The following is a 17,258-nucleotide window of genomic DNA, read 5'->3' as shown; positions in this document are numbered from 1 at the left end:
CCCCCAGTGAATAAGCACACACAGAACCTTTTTTTTTTTTCAACGTCAAGTAAACGTACTGCAATCCAACAGTTGAACTGAATAGGCCATCCAACTGCCAAAAAATGGAAATGAACACGCAGTCAATTGGGCAAAGGCAAGGCAAACTTTCCAACAACCTTAAGTTGGAGATTTTCCCCCTGTACTGTATTTTCTTTAAAAATAAAATAAGTTAAAAAAACCTTTCTAAATTTGTCTTTTTTCCAGGACATGCATACATATCAACCCGGGTTATTTATTTGACAAACTGCAAGACGCAACCCATGCATTTATCTCTTGGGGTGTGTAAGCCATCTCCAGCTTAAATGAACAGGGAAGTGGGATACCCCAATGGGGTATGGGAGTGACCATCCCATCCTGACTTTGGTCACTCTCAAAAAACTCATCCTAATGGTGCAGTCACATGTTGCTCCAGAGCTGCTGCACAAAACCATCAGTGGATCTTTATGCTTGTCAGTACTATGTAGAATTTGGGAGACATGCAGTTTAAATGTTGAACGAGGTAGTTACTTACTAAACTTTATATTATTTGCTTGCCCCATAGTACTGAAAGGTGGCTGAAAAACAGCTGTGCATCCTCTGAGAGTTTTATGCAGCAGAAACCAAAAAGCAACCATTGACGGAAGAATGTACTATAAAGAAGGTAAAGCTTTAGTAGCTTTAAAAGTTTCTCACATTACACTTAGAGGACATCTTTCTCTGTGATATATACCCCATCAAGAACCCTTCCTATAGCTTTAAATCACTCAAATTAGATCGAATATTGCGGTATTCGAAAGATTTGAATACAATCGAGTAGTGTGTTGAATACCCAGCAAACATTTGAAAGCCCTCCCATAGTACTTGGCGCTTTTTTTAATCCAATCACCATGCAGGGAGGCCGTGAGGGACCCTGGGAGTACGCACGCAGCGCGAAAACGGCGTCTACCCTCATTGGATAGCTGAACCACATGACCTTGAATCTTAAATACTTGCCTCCCACCTCTCAACCGCAGATGCGCTTTCAACCTAGTCAGGGAGAGTTCTTAGAGCAGAGAGAGATAGGTTTTAGTAGTGATACCTAGTGTGCCAGTTGCCCAGTAAAGGGCACGTGATACCTAGTGTGCCAGTTGCTCAGTTAAAGGCACATGATACCTAGTGTGCCAGTTGCCCAGTAAAAGGCACGTGATACCTATTGTGGTAGTTGCCCAGAAAAAGGCACGTCATACTGTTAGGATAGGGACAGGGAAACACAAGGACAGGTGAGCCCTGAAGCTGGCACCCGCCCCACTGCCCCTACCTGCTTGCCTCAGAAGCTCTAATAGCAACAGACAACTGGACGGCAGTCCCTGATCTAACTGAGTGGAACACAGAACAAAACAAGACAATACACAACACAATAAAGGGAAAGTCAGGAGTCCAAGTCAAAACCAACCGAGCAGCAAAGTACAAAATCTTGTCCAGTGGGGTAGTCAAAGGGTTAATAGCCGAAGTCAGGTAACCAGATAATAAATGCAGGAAAGCGCTAGGTCAAGTAAACTAGGAGCTAGATACTATCACAGGCAGGAACATGATACAAATGCTGGTACTTATGCAACCTGTAGTCCCAGCCAGGGCCGGTTTTAGACAAAATGTGGCCCTGGGCAAAACTAAAGTGGGGCCCCAAAAATACATATATACATCCAGCAGGTATTGTGCATAGTGCGCAGCAGCATATCCCCAGGCGCAAGTTTTTATGCAAAAAATTGCACATTAAATTAAGTTTGCCTGCCTTATGCAGTTTTCACTCAAAAGGCAAAAAAAACCCTAAATTTGCTCATTCCTGTGCAATTAAGTGAGTGCATGAAACTTATTAAGACAATGACCCATTGCTCCCCCCCCACCCACATGTGTATATGGATAGATAAGCCACAAGAAGACAGAGCAGGCACTACGGCTTCCTGGGCTCCGTAAACAAAGCGTACCGTGTGCAAGGTACTCGCTCACGTGTTGCTCGTTGAGACAGCAGTAAGTCCAGCAATCATAATAATATCAAGTAGAAATACAACGGCACTCACCGGTGTCAGCGAAATCGATGGTTTATTACAGGAAGAGATATACAACAATAGCATGTGCGTTCCACAGAAAGGAGGTGTGGAGCGCTATTGTTGTATATCTCTTCCTGTAATAAAGCATCGATTTCGCTGACACCGGTGAGTGCCGTTGTATTTCTACTGGATATTATTACATATATATGGATAGACTGACAGATAGATAGATAGGAGATAGATGATAGATAGATAGATAGATAGATAGATAGATAGATAGATAGGAGATAGATAGGAGATATATAGATAGATAGATAGATAGATAGATAGATAGATAGATAGATAGGAGATAGTTAGGAGATAGACAGATAGATAGATAGATAGATAGATAGATAGATAGATAGATAGATAGATAGATAGATAGATAAATAGAAAGTGGTAGATGGACGGCACTGTGCTGGCTTGAAGTCAAAAAATAGCTTAAAGCTGGTGGGTGCACGTCCCATAAAAGTCGACCCCCGACTCCTCTGGATAACAAAATTGAACACGAGGACGGCACTCCAGTAGTATATAGTGAAGATTTATTCACCCAATCACAGATATCTAGATAGATAGATAGATAGGAGATAGATAGATAGATAGATAGATAGATAGATAGATAGATAGATAGGAGATAGATAAGATAGATAGATAGATAGATAGATAGATAGATAGATAGATAGATAGATAGGAGATAGACAGATAGATAGATAGATAGATAGATAGATAGATAGATAGATAGGAGATAGATAGATAGGAGATGGATAGGAGATAGATAGATAGATAGATAGATAGATAGATAGATAGATAGATAGATAGATAGATAGATAGGAGATAGATAGATAGATAGATAGATAGATAGATAGATAGGAGATAGATAGATAGATAGATAGATAGATAGATAGATAGATAGGAGATAGATAGATAGATAGATAGATAGATAGATAGATAGATAGATAGGAGATAGATAGATAGGAGATAGATAGAGAGAGATAGGAGATAGATAGATAGGAGATGGATAGGAGATAGATAGATAGATAGATAGATAGATAGGAGATAGATAGATAGATAGATAGATAGATAGATAGATAGATAGGAGATAGATAGATAGATAGATAGATAGATAGATAGATAGATAGATAGATAGATGAGATAGATAGATAGATAGATAGATAGATAGATAGATAGATAGATAGATAGTCAGTCGGATAACTAGTCAGACATATGCTCCTACACATATATAAACACAGTATTACAGCACACAGTATGCACATCACTTATACATAGAACAATACAGACAGACAACATCACCAATACATAACACATCACACATAACACTGCACAGTGTACACATAAACACAGCATACTTATCCAGCTGGGTGCAGTCTACAAGGGGTTAATCAGCAGGATGATGTTAGGTGGCTGAGGGCTGTCTGTCTCACTTATGTGCAGAGGTTTGCACAATATTGTCCCTCCCTTCTTCCTGTCGTTCCGACTGCTGCTGATAACTTAGCAGGAAGCTGCAGAGCATCACATGAGGGGAGAGGAGGTGGGTCGGATGTTTTTTAAGGTGACGCTGGCAGCACAGACTGTGTGTAGTAAAACACCCCCCTCCCCCCAGGGACAAACAGCACAGAGCTTCTCCAGGACCACAGCAGCACTTTGCCGATCGGCATGTGACAGGACTAGCATCAGGAGCCACCAATCGCATCATTAGCAGCCGGGCTCAGGGGGTCGCAGCATCATCCAAGGATCCCTGTCACAGCCTGTACATAGCGATCGGCAGGTAACAGGGAGATGCTGTGTTGTGAGAGGGGGGCAGCGCGATCGGGGCAATGTGATGCTGTGTGTGTGTGCCCCTGTAGGTCTGATGTCTGATCGATCAGAGGGGAAGCTGCGCGTCTCCTCATGCTGCTGGCTGGCTACTCTTACCCTTACTCTGCGTGCGGGGCCCCCCTGAGGACGGGGCCCTGGGCATTTGCCTTGTTTGCCCCCCCCAAACCCCCCCCCCCTAACGCCGGCCCTGGTCCCAGCCTTAGGCTTGATTGGGGCTGAGGCTCTAGGTCCTGCACAGATACTGACAGCTTACTGGTGAGTCAGCTGTCCGTCAACAATCAGTGAGCACACACACAACACCTAAGTTGATCAGCCAGGGGAGTGAAACCCTGGCCTCTGCTACAACATGGAATAGCAGAGCAGAGTAGGTGAAAAACAAGAGAAGCAGTCCGGCTGCTATGGACACCGTCTTCGTGCCCACAGCAACCGGCCTGAGCGGTTGTTATGAATGCTTTGGCCACACACATCTGCGATGCCAGGAGCTGAATGCACGGCTCGAGTCCTAACACATACATACTGTTCCAGTAACATACGTACAGCATTACACGTGATATGCGCGAATAACATGACGCTCTACGGATGCACATTGGAATCATGTATGTAACACTGCGCAAGAAGTACAAAGGAAATGTGTGAACATTGCCGTAAATGTTCGTAAAGCGTTTGCAAATATTTTTCATTTGCAATTGCAAACAGTGGCATTATATTGCGATCTTGGGGTGTTTGGTGCACCCAGGCATGCTCCCCCTGATGTCACAGTATCATTCTGGAGGTGTTGGCATCGTTTCGGGAGGTTTCATGGGGGACTTGGTAACCTCCAAGTGGTCGAATTTGGATTTCCAAGTGCAGAGAATTTTTTTCCCATAGACTATAATGGGATCGAGTATTCTTTTGAATAATCAAATCTCGGTGCCTACTCGATTCGAATTCTCGAAAGTCGAATATTTTACTACTTGCTCATCTCTAGTCTGGATAATCCTTTTCTTGGGGCATGGTTTGCACCTTGTACTTTGGTGAGAATTAATATGTGCTATGTTGGAAGTGGGAAATGTTTGGCTTTTTGCAACAGGATTATCTTATTCATTTTTTACGTAAGAGGTAAAATGGTTACCTGGCAGTCATTCAATATATCCTATAGTCTCCTAGGGGATAAGTGTTAAAGAATCAATTAGAAAAGCTTTTAAAAGTACAAAAAAAAAAAGATCCTATCCTAATAAAAGTTTCATTTCCCCCCTTTTCCCATTTTTCAAATTAAAGGAACTGGGTGTCTTTAATGCAAAATGAAAAATGAAAGTGGCATAATTCAGGGAGCTGGGGGTCTTAAACTTGGGGGGGGGGGCAATCCCTGCATCTCTTCCGGGTCGGGGTCCGTGCCGTAATGGCGCTGATCCCGGCTTGGCACTCTATTTCTTTCGGCTGCAGCAGCTGAAAGCAATAAAGCACAGATCGCATATACTGCATAGATCTCTATGAGAGATCAGTGTAGTTATACTAGAAGTCCCCCAGGGGGAATAATCCTAACCTCAGGGGTAATAACCCTAACCCCAGGGGGGCTTCTTGTATACAGTATGTGAAAAAAAAATCTTTTTATTAATACAAAATCCCCTCCCCTAATAAAAAGTTAGAATCACTCCCCTTTCCCTATTTTATAAATAAAAATAAATAAATAAACCTGTTTGGTATCGCCACGTGCATAATCGCTTGAACTAATAAGTTATCACATTCCTGATCTCGCACGGTAAACAGTGTAAGCGTAAAGAAATTTCAAAGTGCAAAATTGCGCATTTTTGGTCACATCAAATCTAAAAAAATTGTAATAAAAAGCAATCAAAAATTTGCATATGCGCAATCAAGGTACCGATAGAAAGTACAGAACATGGCGCAAAAAATGACACCTCACACAGCCCCATAGACCAAAGGATAAAAGCGTTATAAGCCTGGTAATAGAGCGATTTTAAGGAACATATATTTTTTTAAAAAGATTGACATTTTTTAAAAGCCATCAAATAAAATAAAAGTTATACAAGTTACATATTGTTGTAATCATAACAACTTGAGGAACATGTATAACAAGTCAGTTGTACCCTAGGGCAAACAGTGCAAACCCCCCAACCCCCCGCCCCCACCTCAATTCCCTCACACATATATTTTTTTTCTGGTTACATGCCATATTTTAGGCAAAACTTACATCTGCCATTGCAAAGTACAATTAGTGGCAAAAAGTAAGGGGTCATCTGGGTCTGCATGACTGCAGCAGTCCCGATCACCCGGTGATAGATGCTTGTTTTGTCACTGAGTACCTTAAACACTGCGGTTGCTATAGATCGCGGCGTTTGAGGGGTTAATGAGCGGTGGGCATTAGCCAGTCGGTGTCACGGCCGCGGCGGCTTCCCGCGTTCCGGGTCGCCGCCGCGACCGCCTCCTGTCCCATGCAGCCGCCGGGGTCCTTGTGTAGGGACCCGGCGCTGTTGCTAGTTCGGCCCCTGGGGCGCCTCACCTCTCCTCCGCGCCTGTCTCCGTCTGTGCCGGCCGGCGCGCGCGTCCCCGCCTCCTAGGGCGCGCGCGCGCCGGCTGTCTCAGTTTTAAAGGGCCAGTCCGCCCTTAATTGGTTAGTTGCACCAATCACTCCCCTATAAATCCCAGCATGCCCTGTCCCTTGTGTTGGAGCCTCTACATGATTCCCATAGCGTTTGGCCCAGCCCCCTGTTGTTCCTGTTTCCTATCCGCTACCTGGTCCCAAGTCCCTGTTCCTGATTCCTGTCCGCTACCTGGTCCCCACTCCTTGTTCCTGGTTCCTGTTCCCCTGTGACACCATTGCTCCTGTGTTCAGCCTGTCACGTATGGTCTCGCCTACAGACCACTGCCAGTACCATCTCCTGCCTACTGCTCCTGCCACGCCTCGCCTGCCGTCACCAGCAACCAAGCCAGGGGTAGCGACCTGGGGGTCGCCTGCCGCAGCAAGTCCATCCCGCCTTGCGGCGGGCTCTGGTGAAAACCAGCGGCCCCTTAGACTCCGCTCCCTGGTGAGGTTAGTGCCATCGTTGGTGACGGTCCAGTGGATCCACTTCTCCAGGCGTTACAGTCGGCTAATTAACCATTTAGATGCAGCTGTCAAAGCAGCAGCCCATTATAACCCAGCACTGATCTTATCGCTCAATGCTGTATAAATATACTGCACTGTAATAGTAAAGGTCCCCAGGGGGACTAAAAGTTACATTGTAAAAAAAAAAAAAAAATTCCATCCCATAATAAAAGTTTGAATCACCCCCCTTTTCCCTTTTTTTTTTATAAATAAAAATAAAGAAACATATTAAACTACTAAATTATGGAATTCCTGATTTTGCACAGTAAATGGCATAAGCGCAAAAAAATACCAAAGTGCAAAGTTGCAAATTTTTGGTCACATCAAATCCGGAAAAGTTGTAATAAAAAGTGATCAAAAATTCGCATATACACATGTAAGGTACTGATAGATAGAAAGATAGACAGATCATGTCGCAAAAAATGACACCTCACTCTGCCCCTTAGACCAACAAATAAAAGCATTTAAAGGATGGTAATAGAGAAATTTTAAACATATACATATACAGTATATATAACATGTCAGTTTTATCATTGGGCGAACAGTGTAAACACGATAGTATAGACCCCACATAGGGTATAGTGCCCACACAGTATAGCCCCCACATAGTGTATAATCCCCACACAATATAGCCCTCACATAGTGTATAATCCCCACACAATATAGCCCTCACATAGTGTATAATCCCCACACAATATAGCCCTCACATAGTGTATAATACCCACATAGTGTATAGTCTCCACACAGTATAGCCCCCACATAGTGTATAATCCCCACACAGTATAGCCCCCACATAGTGTATAGTCTCCACACAGTATAGCCCCCACATAGTGTATAGTCCCAACGTAGTATAGACCCCACACAGTGAATAGCCAATCTATATTTTGAGTTTACCAGTAATAATGATAGAAAGGGTTAAAATACACTAAGTCAATGAGTCATTGGAGCTGCCAGGGCATAAACTGTCTCCAGCACAGCAGAGGGGATCTGTGAAGTCACTGTGACCTTTCTGACCCCATCACTGACCACAGTTATAATCACTTACCAGAGCAGAGTCTTAGGAGCCAGGACCAGCCGTGAGGAGAGGACAGCAGCAGCGTGGTCAGTAAGTGGGGGAGGGGACACCAGCACTCTGCTCTGCTCTGTCAACAACATACCTACTAATCAGAACATTGCAGGCAGGACTGAGAGGCAGCCTTATTACTTATTACTTATTACTTAGCAGCTGCCCCACTGTGTGAACTAAAGAGCAGCCCACCGGGATTGCCACTACTTGCTTGATGTGCACTTGCAGTGATGTGCCAAAACACTGTAGTGCACTGGGGGAGATGATGTTCCAGCCGGCTCAGGCATCTACAAAGCTCCCTCATTTCCTGGCACCAATCAGGTACAGAACCTGTGTTACACTGTTGCTGCACACACAGACCCTGAACTTGATTCATCTCAGCACAGGGGTGTGTTTGACACGGAGAGAGGAGGACACATGAACACATTCCTCATCGCCTGAGGCATAGTTGCCAACATTTGAAATTTTTTTCCAGGGACACTTTAGCATTGTCAACAAGGGGTGTGGCTTATAGCAGGTGTGGTCTTGGTGGGTGTGGCCTATTGAGGGTGGGGTTTACAGGGTGTGGCTTGTCACCTGAGTTTTTTTTTTCTTTTTTGTGTGTTTGTGTGTGTGTGGGGGGGGGGGTCCAGAATTTGCCAGTTACAACTTTACAGTCAGAACAATACAAATGGATGAGGGGTGTAATAGTACAGGAACAGATGAGGGGCAGGGGTGCAGCTAGTAGTCATGGGGCCCTATGAAACCTTGGTACCTGGGGGTAACTGGAGCAGACTGGGGGTGGCTGGGGCAGACTGGGGGGTGGTTGGGGCAGACTGGGGGTGACTGTGGGTCACTGGGGGAGACTGAGGCAGACTGGGGGGTGGCTGGAGCAGACTGGTGGATAACTGGTGGAGACTGGGGTAGCTGGGGTAGACTGAGGGTGACTTGGGGTAGCTGGGGCAGACTGGAGGTGGCTGGAGTAGACTGGAGGAGACTGGGGGTAGCTGGGGCAGACTGGGGGTGATTGTGGGTAGCTGGGGCAGACTGTGGGTGACTGGGGGGTGGCTGGAGTAGACTGGGGGTGACTGGGGGTAGCTGGGGCAGACTGAGGGTGACTGGAGCAGACTTTGGGTAGCTGGGGCAGACTGGGGGTGACTGGAGCAGACTGGGTGGTGAATGGGGGTAGCTTAACCTCTTAAGGACGCATGACGTACTGGTATGTCATGCATCCGCATGAGGTGTTCAGAGCAGGGCCACACGGCGACCACGCTCTGTACCACTGCGATCCCGGGTGCCACGTGTAGACCGTGCCCGCTAATTCAGTAAAAGGATGCAGCTGTCAAAGTTGACAGCTGCATCCGATTACTGTATGCAGCACTTCCCTGGTGTCTAGTGGGGTGGATCAATGTGGACAATGTCCCGAAGGAGCGGTCCACAAATCCTGCTCTGGCCGGGGTCTTTGCCAAAATGGCGCTGATCCCGGCTCGGCACTCGTATGCTTTCGGCTGCCGCAGCCGAAAGCAAGCGATTGCCGATCTCTTTGATCTTTGCTGTATAAGTATACAGCAAAGATCTCAATGAGAGATCAGTCCACGTATACTAGAAGTCCCCCAGGGGGCTTCTAGTATAAGTGTTAAAAAAAAAAAAAGTGTTCTTATTAGTAAAAAGCCCCCTCCCCTAATAAAAGTTTGCGTGCGTAACCGCCCGAACTATTAATTAATAACATTACTGATCTCGCACAGTAAATGGCGTAAGCGCAAAAAAATCCCAAAGTGCAAAATTGTGCACTTTTGGTCACATCAAATCCAGAATTTTTTTTTATAAAAAACGATCAAAAAGTCGTATATGCGCAATCAAGTAACCGGTAGAAAGTAAACATCATGGCGCAAAAAATGACACCTCACACAGCCCCATAGACCAAAGGATAAAAGCGCTATAAGCCTGGAAATGGAGCGATTTTAAGAAACATATATTTGTTAACAATGGTTTGAATTTTTTACAAGCCATCATATAAAAGAAAAGTTATACATGTTATATATCATTGTAATCGTAACGAACATGCACAACAAGTCAGTTTTACCCCAGGGCGAATGACGTAAAAACAAATACCCCCCAAATAAAAGAAATGTGGTTTTTTTTGTTCAATTTCATCACACATTGAATTTTTCCCTGGTTTCGCAGTGTACTTTATGCAAAAATTAAGCCTGTCATTGCAAAGTACAATTAGTGACGCAAGAAATAAGGGCTCATGTTGGTTTCTAGGTGGAAAAATGCAAGTGCTATGGCCTTTTATACACAAGGAAAAAACGAAATTGCAAAAATGAAAATTGACTCCGTCCTTAAGAGGTTAAGCAGACTGGGGAGTGACTGGGGCAGACTGGGGGTTACTTAGGGTAGCTAAGGCAAACTGGGGGTAGCTAGGGCAGACCGGGGGTGACCGGAGCAGACTGAAGGGAGACTAGGGGCAGACCCGGGGTGACTGGAGCAGACTGGGTGGTGAATGGGGCAGAGTGGGGGTATCTGAAGCAGACGGGGGGGGGGGGGGTGACTGGGGCAGACTGGGGGCTACTTGGGGTAGCTGAGGCAGACTGGGGGTGACTGGGGTAGACTGGGGGTGACTGGGGCAGACTTCGGCATCATCCCCCTCATCATCCTTCAGCATCATCCCCTCATGTGGGCTCCTCATTATACCACCAGTATTATACAGTGTGGTTCGAGACTGGTGGTATACTGACATGCCCACATAAGGGGATGATGCTGAAGAAGGCAAAGCTATATACGTTGGTGTAAGCGGCTAGGACACTGTATACCAGTCACAGCTCGGATTACCAATCTCTCAGTATGCTAGCCTCTCAAACCAGTGTATATAGCTTATTAACCTATAGTAACCCCATAAATAATCATACACTGTACACACATGGACAAGTTAACCCCTTAACGAAACAGTGCGTACATTTACACCCTCACTGCCTGGGACTTAAGGCAGGAGGACGTAAACGTATGCCCTGGCACGGTTCGGGCTATGGAGCGGGCTCACGAGCTGAGCCCGCCCCATAGCGAGTGAGGACCGGCTGCTATCTGCAGCCAGGCCCTCACCCTCACCCACCGCGCCCGCCATTAGCCCCTTAAACACCATGGCACGACCATGGCGTTGAAGTATAGGTGACTGGAGCATCTCTGGTCACTTAGCGATCGGGACCCCCGCCGCGTGTCTGCAGGGGTCCCGGTGACATTTCCTGACTGCCGGAGGTCCTCTCCTTACCTCCATGCAGTCCTCGGTTCAGTGTTCTGATTCAGCCTGCCACAGGCAGGCTGAATCAGAACATTACAGATAACACTGATCCCTGCTATGCTATGGCATAGCAGGGATCAGTGAATGTAATGTATGTAAGTGATAGTTCCTTAAGGGGACTATAAAAGTGTAAAAAAATAAATAAATAAAAGTTTTACAAAATGTCCCAAAGCCCCTCCCCCAATAAAAGTGAAAATAACCCCCCCTTCACATTTCATACATAAAACACATAAAAATAATAAAGTTAATGAACATATTATACACCGTAGCGTGTGTAATCGTTCGATCTAATAAAACCATACTTTTCCCGCACGGTGAACGGGGTAAAAAAATGCAGAGATTGCTTTTTTCTTAATGACCTTTTATGTATAAAAAAAATAATAATTGTAATAATTATGATTAATAATTGTGATGTTGGACAGAAGGCGCATCGTTTTAGTTTTAGGCTGGCTGCATTGCTGGTGGAGGCTGTGGGTATCGTCGCAGTGCTAGCAGAAGCCCTTGGTTCACTTTCTACAGCATGCTGTTGGATCCTGTGGACAATCTCCAGGGTTTTTCCTATGTACTGTATACCTGAGCGTTTATAGCATATGAACTTTTGCCGTCGCACGGAGTCCATATTTTCAGGTCATCATTAGATAATAGACCCAGCTAATAAAAGGAACCAGCTAAGAAAAATAATTCACATTGATCACCATGCGAAAGGTTGATTACTGAATTGAACCATTTCTATAAGAACAGCACATAACTACTGTATACTGGAAAGGAATCAATCTATAGTATCATCATTTGAAAATGTATGTACAGTATGTGTAACTCTGCATGGACTAAAAGGACCTAGATAAATTGATAAAAAGTAGTAGATGAACTATATGGACCAAAATGAGATTATAACTCCTTTATTTATTTATTTTTTAAATGGCTGGAGATTAGTATAAAAGGCTATCGGTCATTTTTAACCGAACAGTACAAGAGTAAAAAAAGATGTGGAACGAAAAGTAATCAAAAAATAAAAAATAAAAACTGTTATTGGCAAGTGTGAGGATGATCAATATATATTCACGATCTTGAATAAAATATCCCTGATCACTCATATTTGGCAAAGCTCCTCACCCCCCCCCCCCTACACACCTTTTTTGTTTCTTTTTAAAAGCTGGTTTCCTGTTTTCCTGTGGGCACTAGATGTCATGGCTAGGTTGATTGTGGCCATATAGTGAGAGTCCAGGATATTAACGGGTTCTCTTATCTCTTACCAGACCAGGGGGCGCAATAAAACGTCCTCATGGCGTAATGGCTTTATGACAAGGGGTCTGGCTGCAATATGCATCCAGAGTTCACGCAGGAGACAAACAGAGGTCACTGTAGACGTCTATGGAGAAATTTGACCTCTTCAGAAAGATGACAAGCTGTCATATTCCAGAGAGGAGATTTGCTACAGGTCAGCAGGGTAGGGAGAGGGACCCACCATTGTAAAAGCAAGAAAGTGGCTCTAGGGGAACCCAGGGAAACCTGTAACTCCTCTAATCGGGTACACACCAGACCCATGGTTGGTATGCCCGTGACCGGCAGGTGATGCCCCATAGTTTGATGTCCCTGTAATGCTGATCGGAAACGCGCCTGCCAAGTTATGAGGATTTGAAAATCTTCAGGCAAGCGTCTCCGGTCATAAAAGATGGACCATTAGCTCATTAGCATAGTCCCTGTCACCCCCCCTGTGAGGTCAGAGGAGGGAGGGAGACAACTGCTCTCACCATGCTTGATAAGGCAGGGAGTATGATGGGAGAGTGTTCAACACTTGGGGAACTTGTTATGAGTGTGTTGGCCCGCCGTTCCTGCTAATCCCCATAGCGTTCCAGTTCCAAACAGCCCGATAGCAAAGAAGGTTCTGGTTTTCTCATTTTTATTTTAAGAACTGTTTTTACTGTGTATGTATGTGTCTGTATATTTTGTACCATCTCTTTTTTTTATTGTGACCTGTACTGTATGCACTGTCCTTTTTTATTTGATATTAAATTTCACTTTAATAAGAGCTTTCCTGTGTTCTAAAAAGGCCCTATGTCTCTGAAGTAAAACGTTACCAGGGGTAAGTGATTACCATAAGATTCTGATAGACTTAATTTGTAGTTGCCTTAGGTGTGCATAAGGGTAAGGTGTCACGTCAGCCTTATTGTGACGTGTGGTGGCAGCAGAAAACGTGTAACTGGGTGTTAGGTTCTGGTTGGTAGCTGATCCAAGACGGTCTGAAGTGAGCCCGGTTGCCTACTAGCCAGAACCTAAGTCACGGGGATCGTGACAGCAAGAACCACTCAAATGAGGAAAAGTCAATGAACCACAAGTTTCAGAATTGCATAATGAATATTTGAAAAAAATATCAAATTTCAAATTCGGTTAATTTGACCAAACAGAACATTAGGGTGTATTTACAAAACCAATGTTTTACTGCTTATAAAAATAGTAAAACGTTAGAAAACCTAGTAAACCTGCATAGCGCTGTCTTCATACCGACCTGCAGAATAAAGGAAAAATGCCAGTTTTACTGTTGAGTGCATAACGTAAACATGGAACCCCCCAAAATTTGCGGAATCGCATTCTTTGACCCAAATCCCATAAATGATATTTTGGGGGTTCCGTCATTCATTTAATGACAGATTGAAAGATGCCATAACAAAGTGCACCTGTTACTGAAAAAACCAAGCCCTCACATGGCCCTGTAGGTGGAAAAAAGAAAGCGTTATGGGTCTTAGAAGGCAAGGAGGAAAAAACAAAAACGCAAAAGTGCAATTGCCCCTGTCCTTAAGGCCATTTTAGGCTCTGTCCTTAAGAGGTTAGGACAGGAGTCAGGACAATGATTGTATACATACATGATTAGTCAATTTATTAGAATGGCACAATTATCCCAAATGATTATAGCAGTATTCACACTATATATAGTAATATCTGCGTTTGCACTAACTGAAATTATCATCACAATTGTATTTTGCACTGAACCCCAAGTAGCAGCAGACATTTATTGCACAAAAAACATTATATAGAAAGTATATAACACCTATATATCTACATGTATTCCTATGCACTCAATATTCCTGTTTCCACAGTCCAGTGTATACACCAAGTGCCACACTGCAGGATAAGTGTTCCCCTTTGATAACCATCAGATAATGGCTATTGCACTCACCCTGTCTGAATGTCCTGACTCCTTCACTCCACACCAGGAGTGTGAATACTGCTATAAACATTTGGGATAATTGTGCCATTCTAAGAAAATTGACTAATCATGTACAGTATGTATACAATCATTGTCCTGACTCCTTCTGTTTTTAATTGTTCATGTGTGTATATGTTTTTTATGGGACTATGGGTTGTTGTGATTCAATAAAAAATAATTTGGATTTATAAAGAATTTTTTGTGGATTATTTATGGGGTTACTATAGGTAAATAAGGTCAGGTGGACCCTATATATTTTTTTCTTTGATCTAAAACAATTTTTGATGTTCTAATATAGGTTATATCAGTGTATATAGCTTTATCTCCTTCAGCATTACCCCCCTCATGTGGGCACCTCAGTATACCAGCAGTCTTACAGCACTGTATAATACTGGTGGTATAATGAGGTGCCCTCATGAGGGGGATTATAAACTATACATTGGTGTGAGAGGCTAGTATACTGGAAGACTGGTAATCAGAGCTGTGACTGGTATACAGTGTATACCAGTCACTGGTATATACTGTATACCAGTCCTTCAGCATAATCCCCCTCATGTGGACACCTTATTACCTGGCTCCCTGCAACACACGGCCATCTTGTTCTCTTCTATCCCAGATAGGAGTGAGTGACCTCGCTGTCAGGTCCTGTAGCTGGGAGGAGAGAGTGGCCTCTGGTGGCTGGAGGCAGAATATACAGCCTCCATCCAAAAAGCCTGTGCCTAGGCTTCAGTGCATTGGGGGCCGTCATGGGGGGGGGGGGGGGGGTGACGTCACAGGGGGTGGAGCTTACCGGGACATTACTTAGCCGGGACTGGCCTGTCAAATCTGTGACAGTCCCGGAGAAAACGGACCAGTTGGCAACCATGCCTGAGGCAAAGTCCTCACTTCGACTCCCTTCGATTGCATAAGCGGCCCTGCTGGGGGGCGGGGGGTGGTGCCAGGCCGCAAGGACATGCCTGGGGGAAAGGAGCATTTTCCTTGCTGTGTCTGAGCAAGGCTGCTGTGCAGAAGTATCAATGAATGAATTGCACCCCATGTAATTAATCACCAGTTGGCGCCCTAGGTCATCGCCTACCCGTGCCTACCCTTCTCCTGGCCCTGTATAGAACTATAAAAACAGTATGGTATACCTTCCTCCTCGGCGCCCTGCGTGCTTTAGGGACCTGTCAGCAGGTTAGATTTGTCTAACCTGCTGATAATTCCCCTTTACATGTAGCTATTGACCATGATATGATAGGAGGTTATGTGGTCAGGATTCAGTAACAAGTACTACTAACTATTGTAGCGGGATGTCAGTTGTACATTTTATTTGACATTCTTTACTGATAATTTGGGCAGATCTCTTGGGTCCATGTCATTTTCATTCTGTACATTGAAGATTGTCCAGGGAGTGCAACCTGCTTGCTCATGGGATTTTTTTTTTTTTTTTTTTTGCTTAAAAGTACATTATATGTAACATAAAGGTTGCTATTAAAAACTACAATGTGTCCCATAAAAAAGCCTCCATATGACTTTGTTTATGGCTTTTAGAATGCAAAGAGAAGAAATAATGCTCAATTGGGAAGGGTTTCATATATAATATAAAGGTTTTATACATAATATAAAGTCTGTGTGGAATTCTTACCTGAACATATTACACCTGCATCCTCATGATGACCACAGTTATGGACACCAATCTTGTTTGCTGCACAGCTCTTTATATTTGCTTCATTTCCTCTACATTGTACGTCATCCAGCCAGATGTCCCCAGTTCCTTCCCCATAATAGGCATTTATTGTAACTCTTACAGCAGGACCACAACCCAGCTGCTTACAGACCACATCTGCATCGGCTTTATCCCAATCATCACCACAGATAGTCCCCCATCTTCCTCTATGAAAAATCTCCACTCTTCCAGCACATGGACTGGCAGCATTCACAAGTCTCAGTTCATTAATTTCTGCATTAAAAAAAAATACACACAATATTTAATAGAAATAAATCCGGAATGCGAACATAAAATAAAAAAAATGATCGTCATTGGTTTGTTGAACATTCACGAACAAATAACCAGAAGAAGCATATGTTTCAGTCTAGAGTTATGCACATGCATAGAGTTTATTAGATGTAAAGCTTAAAATGCGTTATAGCAGAGCACTTCCGAGGTGCTCATCTTTTATTAGCGTATCTTTTATTCACCGATATGTATATACGTAATGACGTGCATATATGTATTTGGCAATATGTGTGAGGAATGCTATGCCACAATCAGCTGGATTCTGACACCCTCCCTACGCTAACAATTTCACAACATTCTAAGAACTACTCGATCAGCTCTCCCTCCCTACACTGACTAACTACAAAACCACTGTGAATATTGCTGTCTTACTAAAAGCAGATGCTGTCCCTGCTCCTTTTACTCTCCCTACTGAACCTGAACAATTGACGTCATGTAAATGCGAACATTTATGAACATGTTCGCTCATCACTAGTGGAGATCAAACACACTGGCAACTACTGAGTGTAAATGAATAAACGTTGCCAGAACTCCTGCCTCAATCCCTGATAGCAGCCAGGGAGCCCTCCCCAGTGGTCTTAATAGAACAAGCATCAGGATTCACATAGCAACACTTGAAAACTTAACCCAATGAGCAAGAGAAATCACGAGAAAACATGAAAGCAGCTGTTGGCTTCCTAGCAGAAGAGTTTAAAGTGTGAATAAGGGCAGAGAG

At 44.0% G+C, this 17,258-nt stretch overlaps 1 protein-coding gene across 1 annotated transcript in view; it reads right to left on the bottom strand.

The window, feature by feature from the left end:
- LOC138770477 (scavenger receptor cysteine-rich type 1 protein M130-like) overlaps positions 1 to 17,258 on the bottom strand; it is a 222,460-nt gene that overhangs the window by 152,126 nt on the left and 53,076 nt on the right. The window contains exon 7 of the mRNA XM_069949583.1: positions 16,172 to 16,486. Coding sequence (XP_069805684.1) covers positions 16,172 to 16,486 — 315 coding nt within the window. The remainder of the gene's footprint in view (positions 1 to 16,171; positions 16,487 to 17,258) is intronic.

This window comes from Dendropsophus ebraccatus, chromosome 13, assembly GCF_027789765.1.
Source record: "Dendropsophus ebraccatus isolate aDenEbr1 chromosome 13, aDenEbr1.pat, whole genome shotgun sequence".
NCBI lineage: Eukaryota > Metazoa > Chordata > Amphibia > Anura > Hylidae > Dendropsophus > Dendropsophus ebraccatus.
The sequence above is the reverse complement of the archived record's forward strand: the minus strand, read 5'-3'. Positions and strand labels throughout refer to the sequence as shown.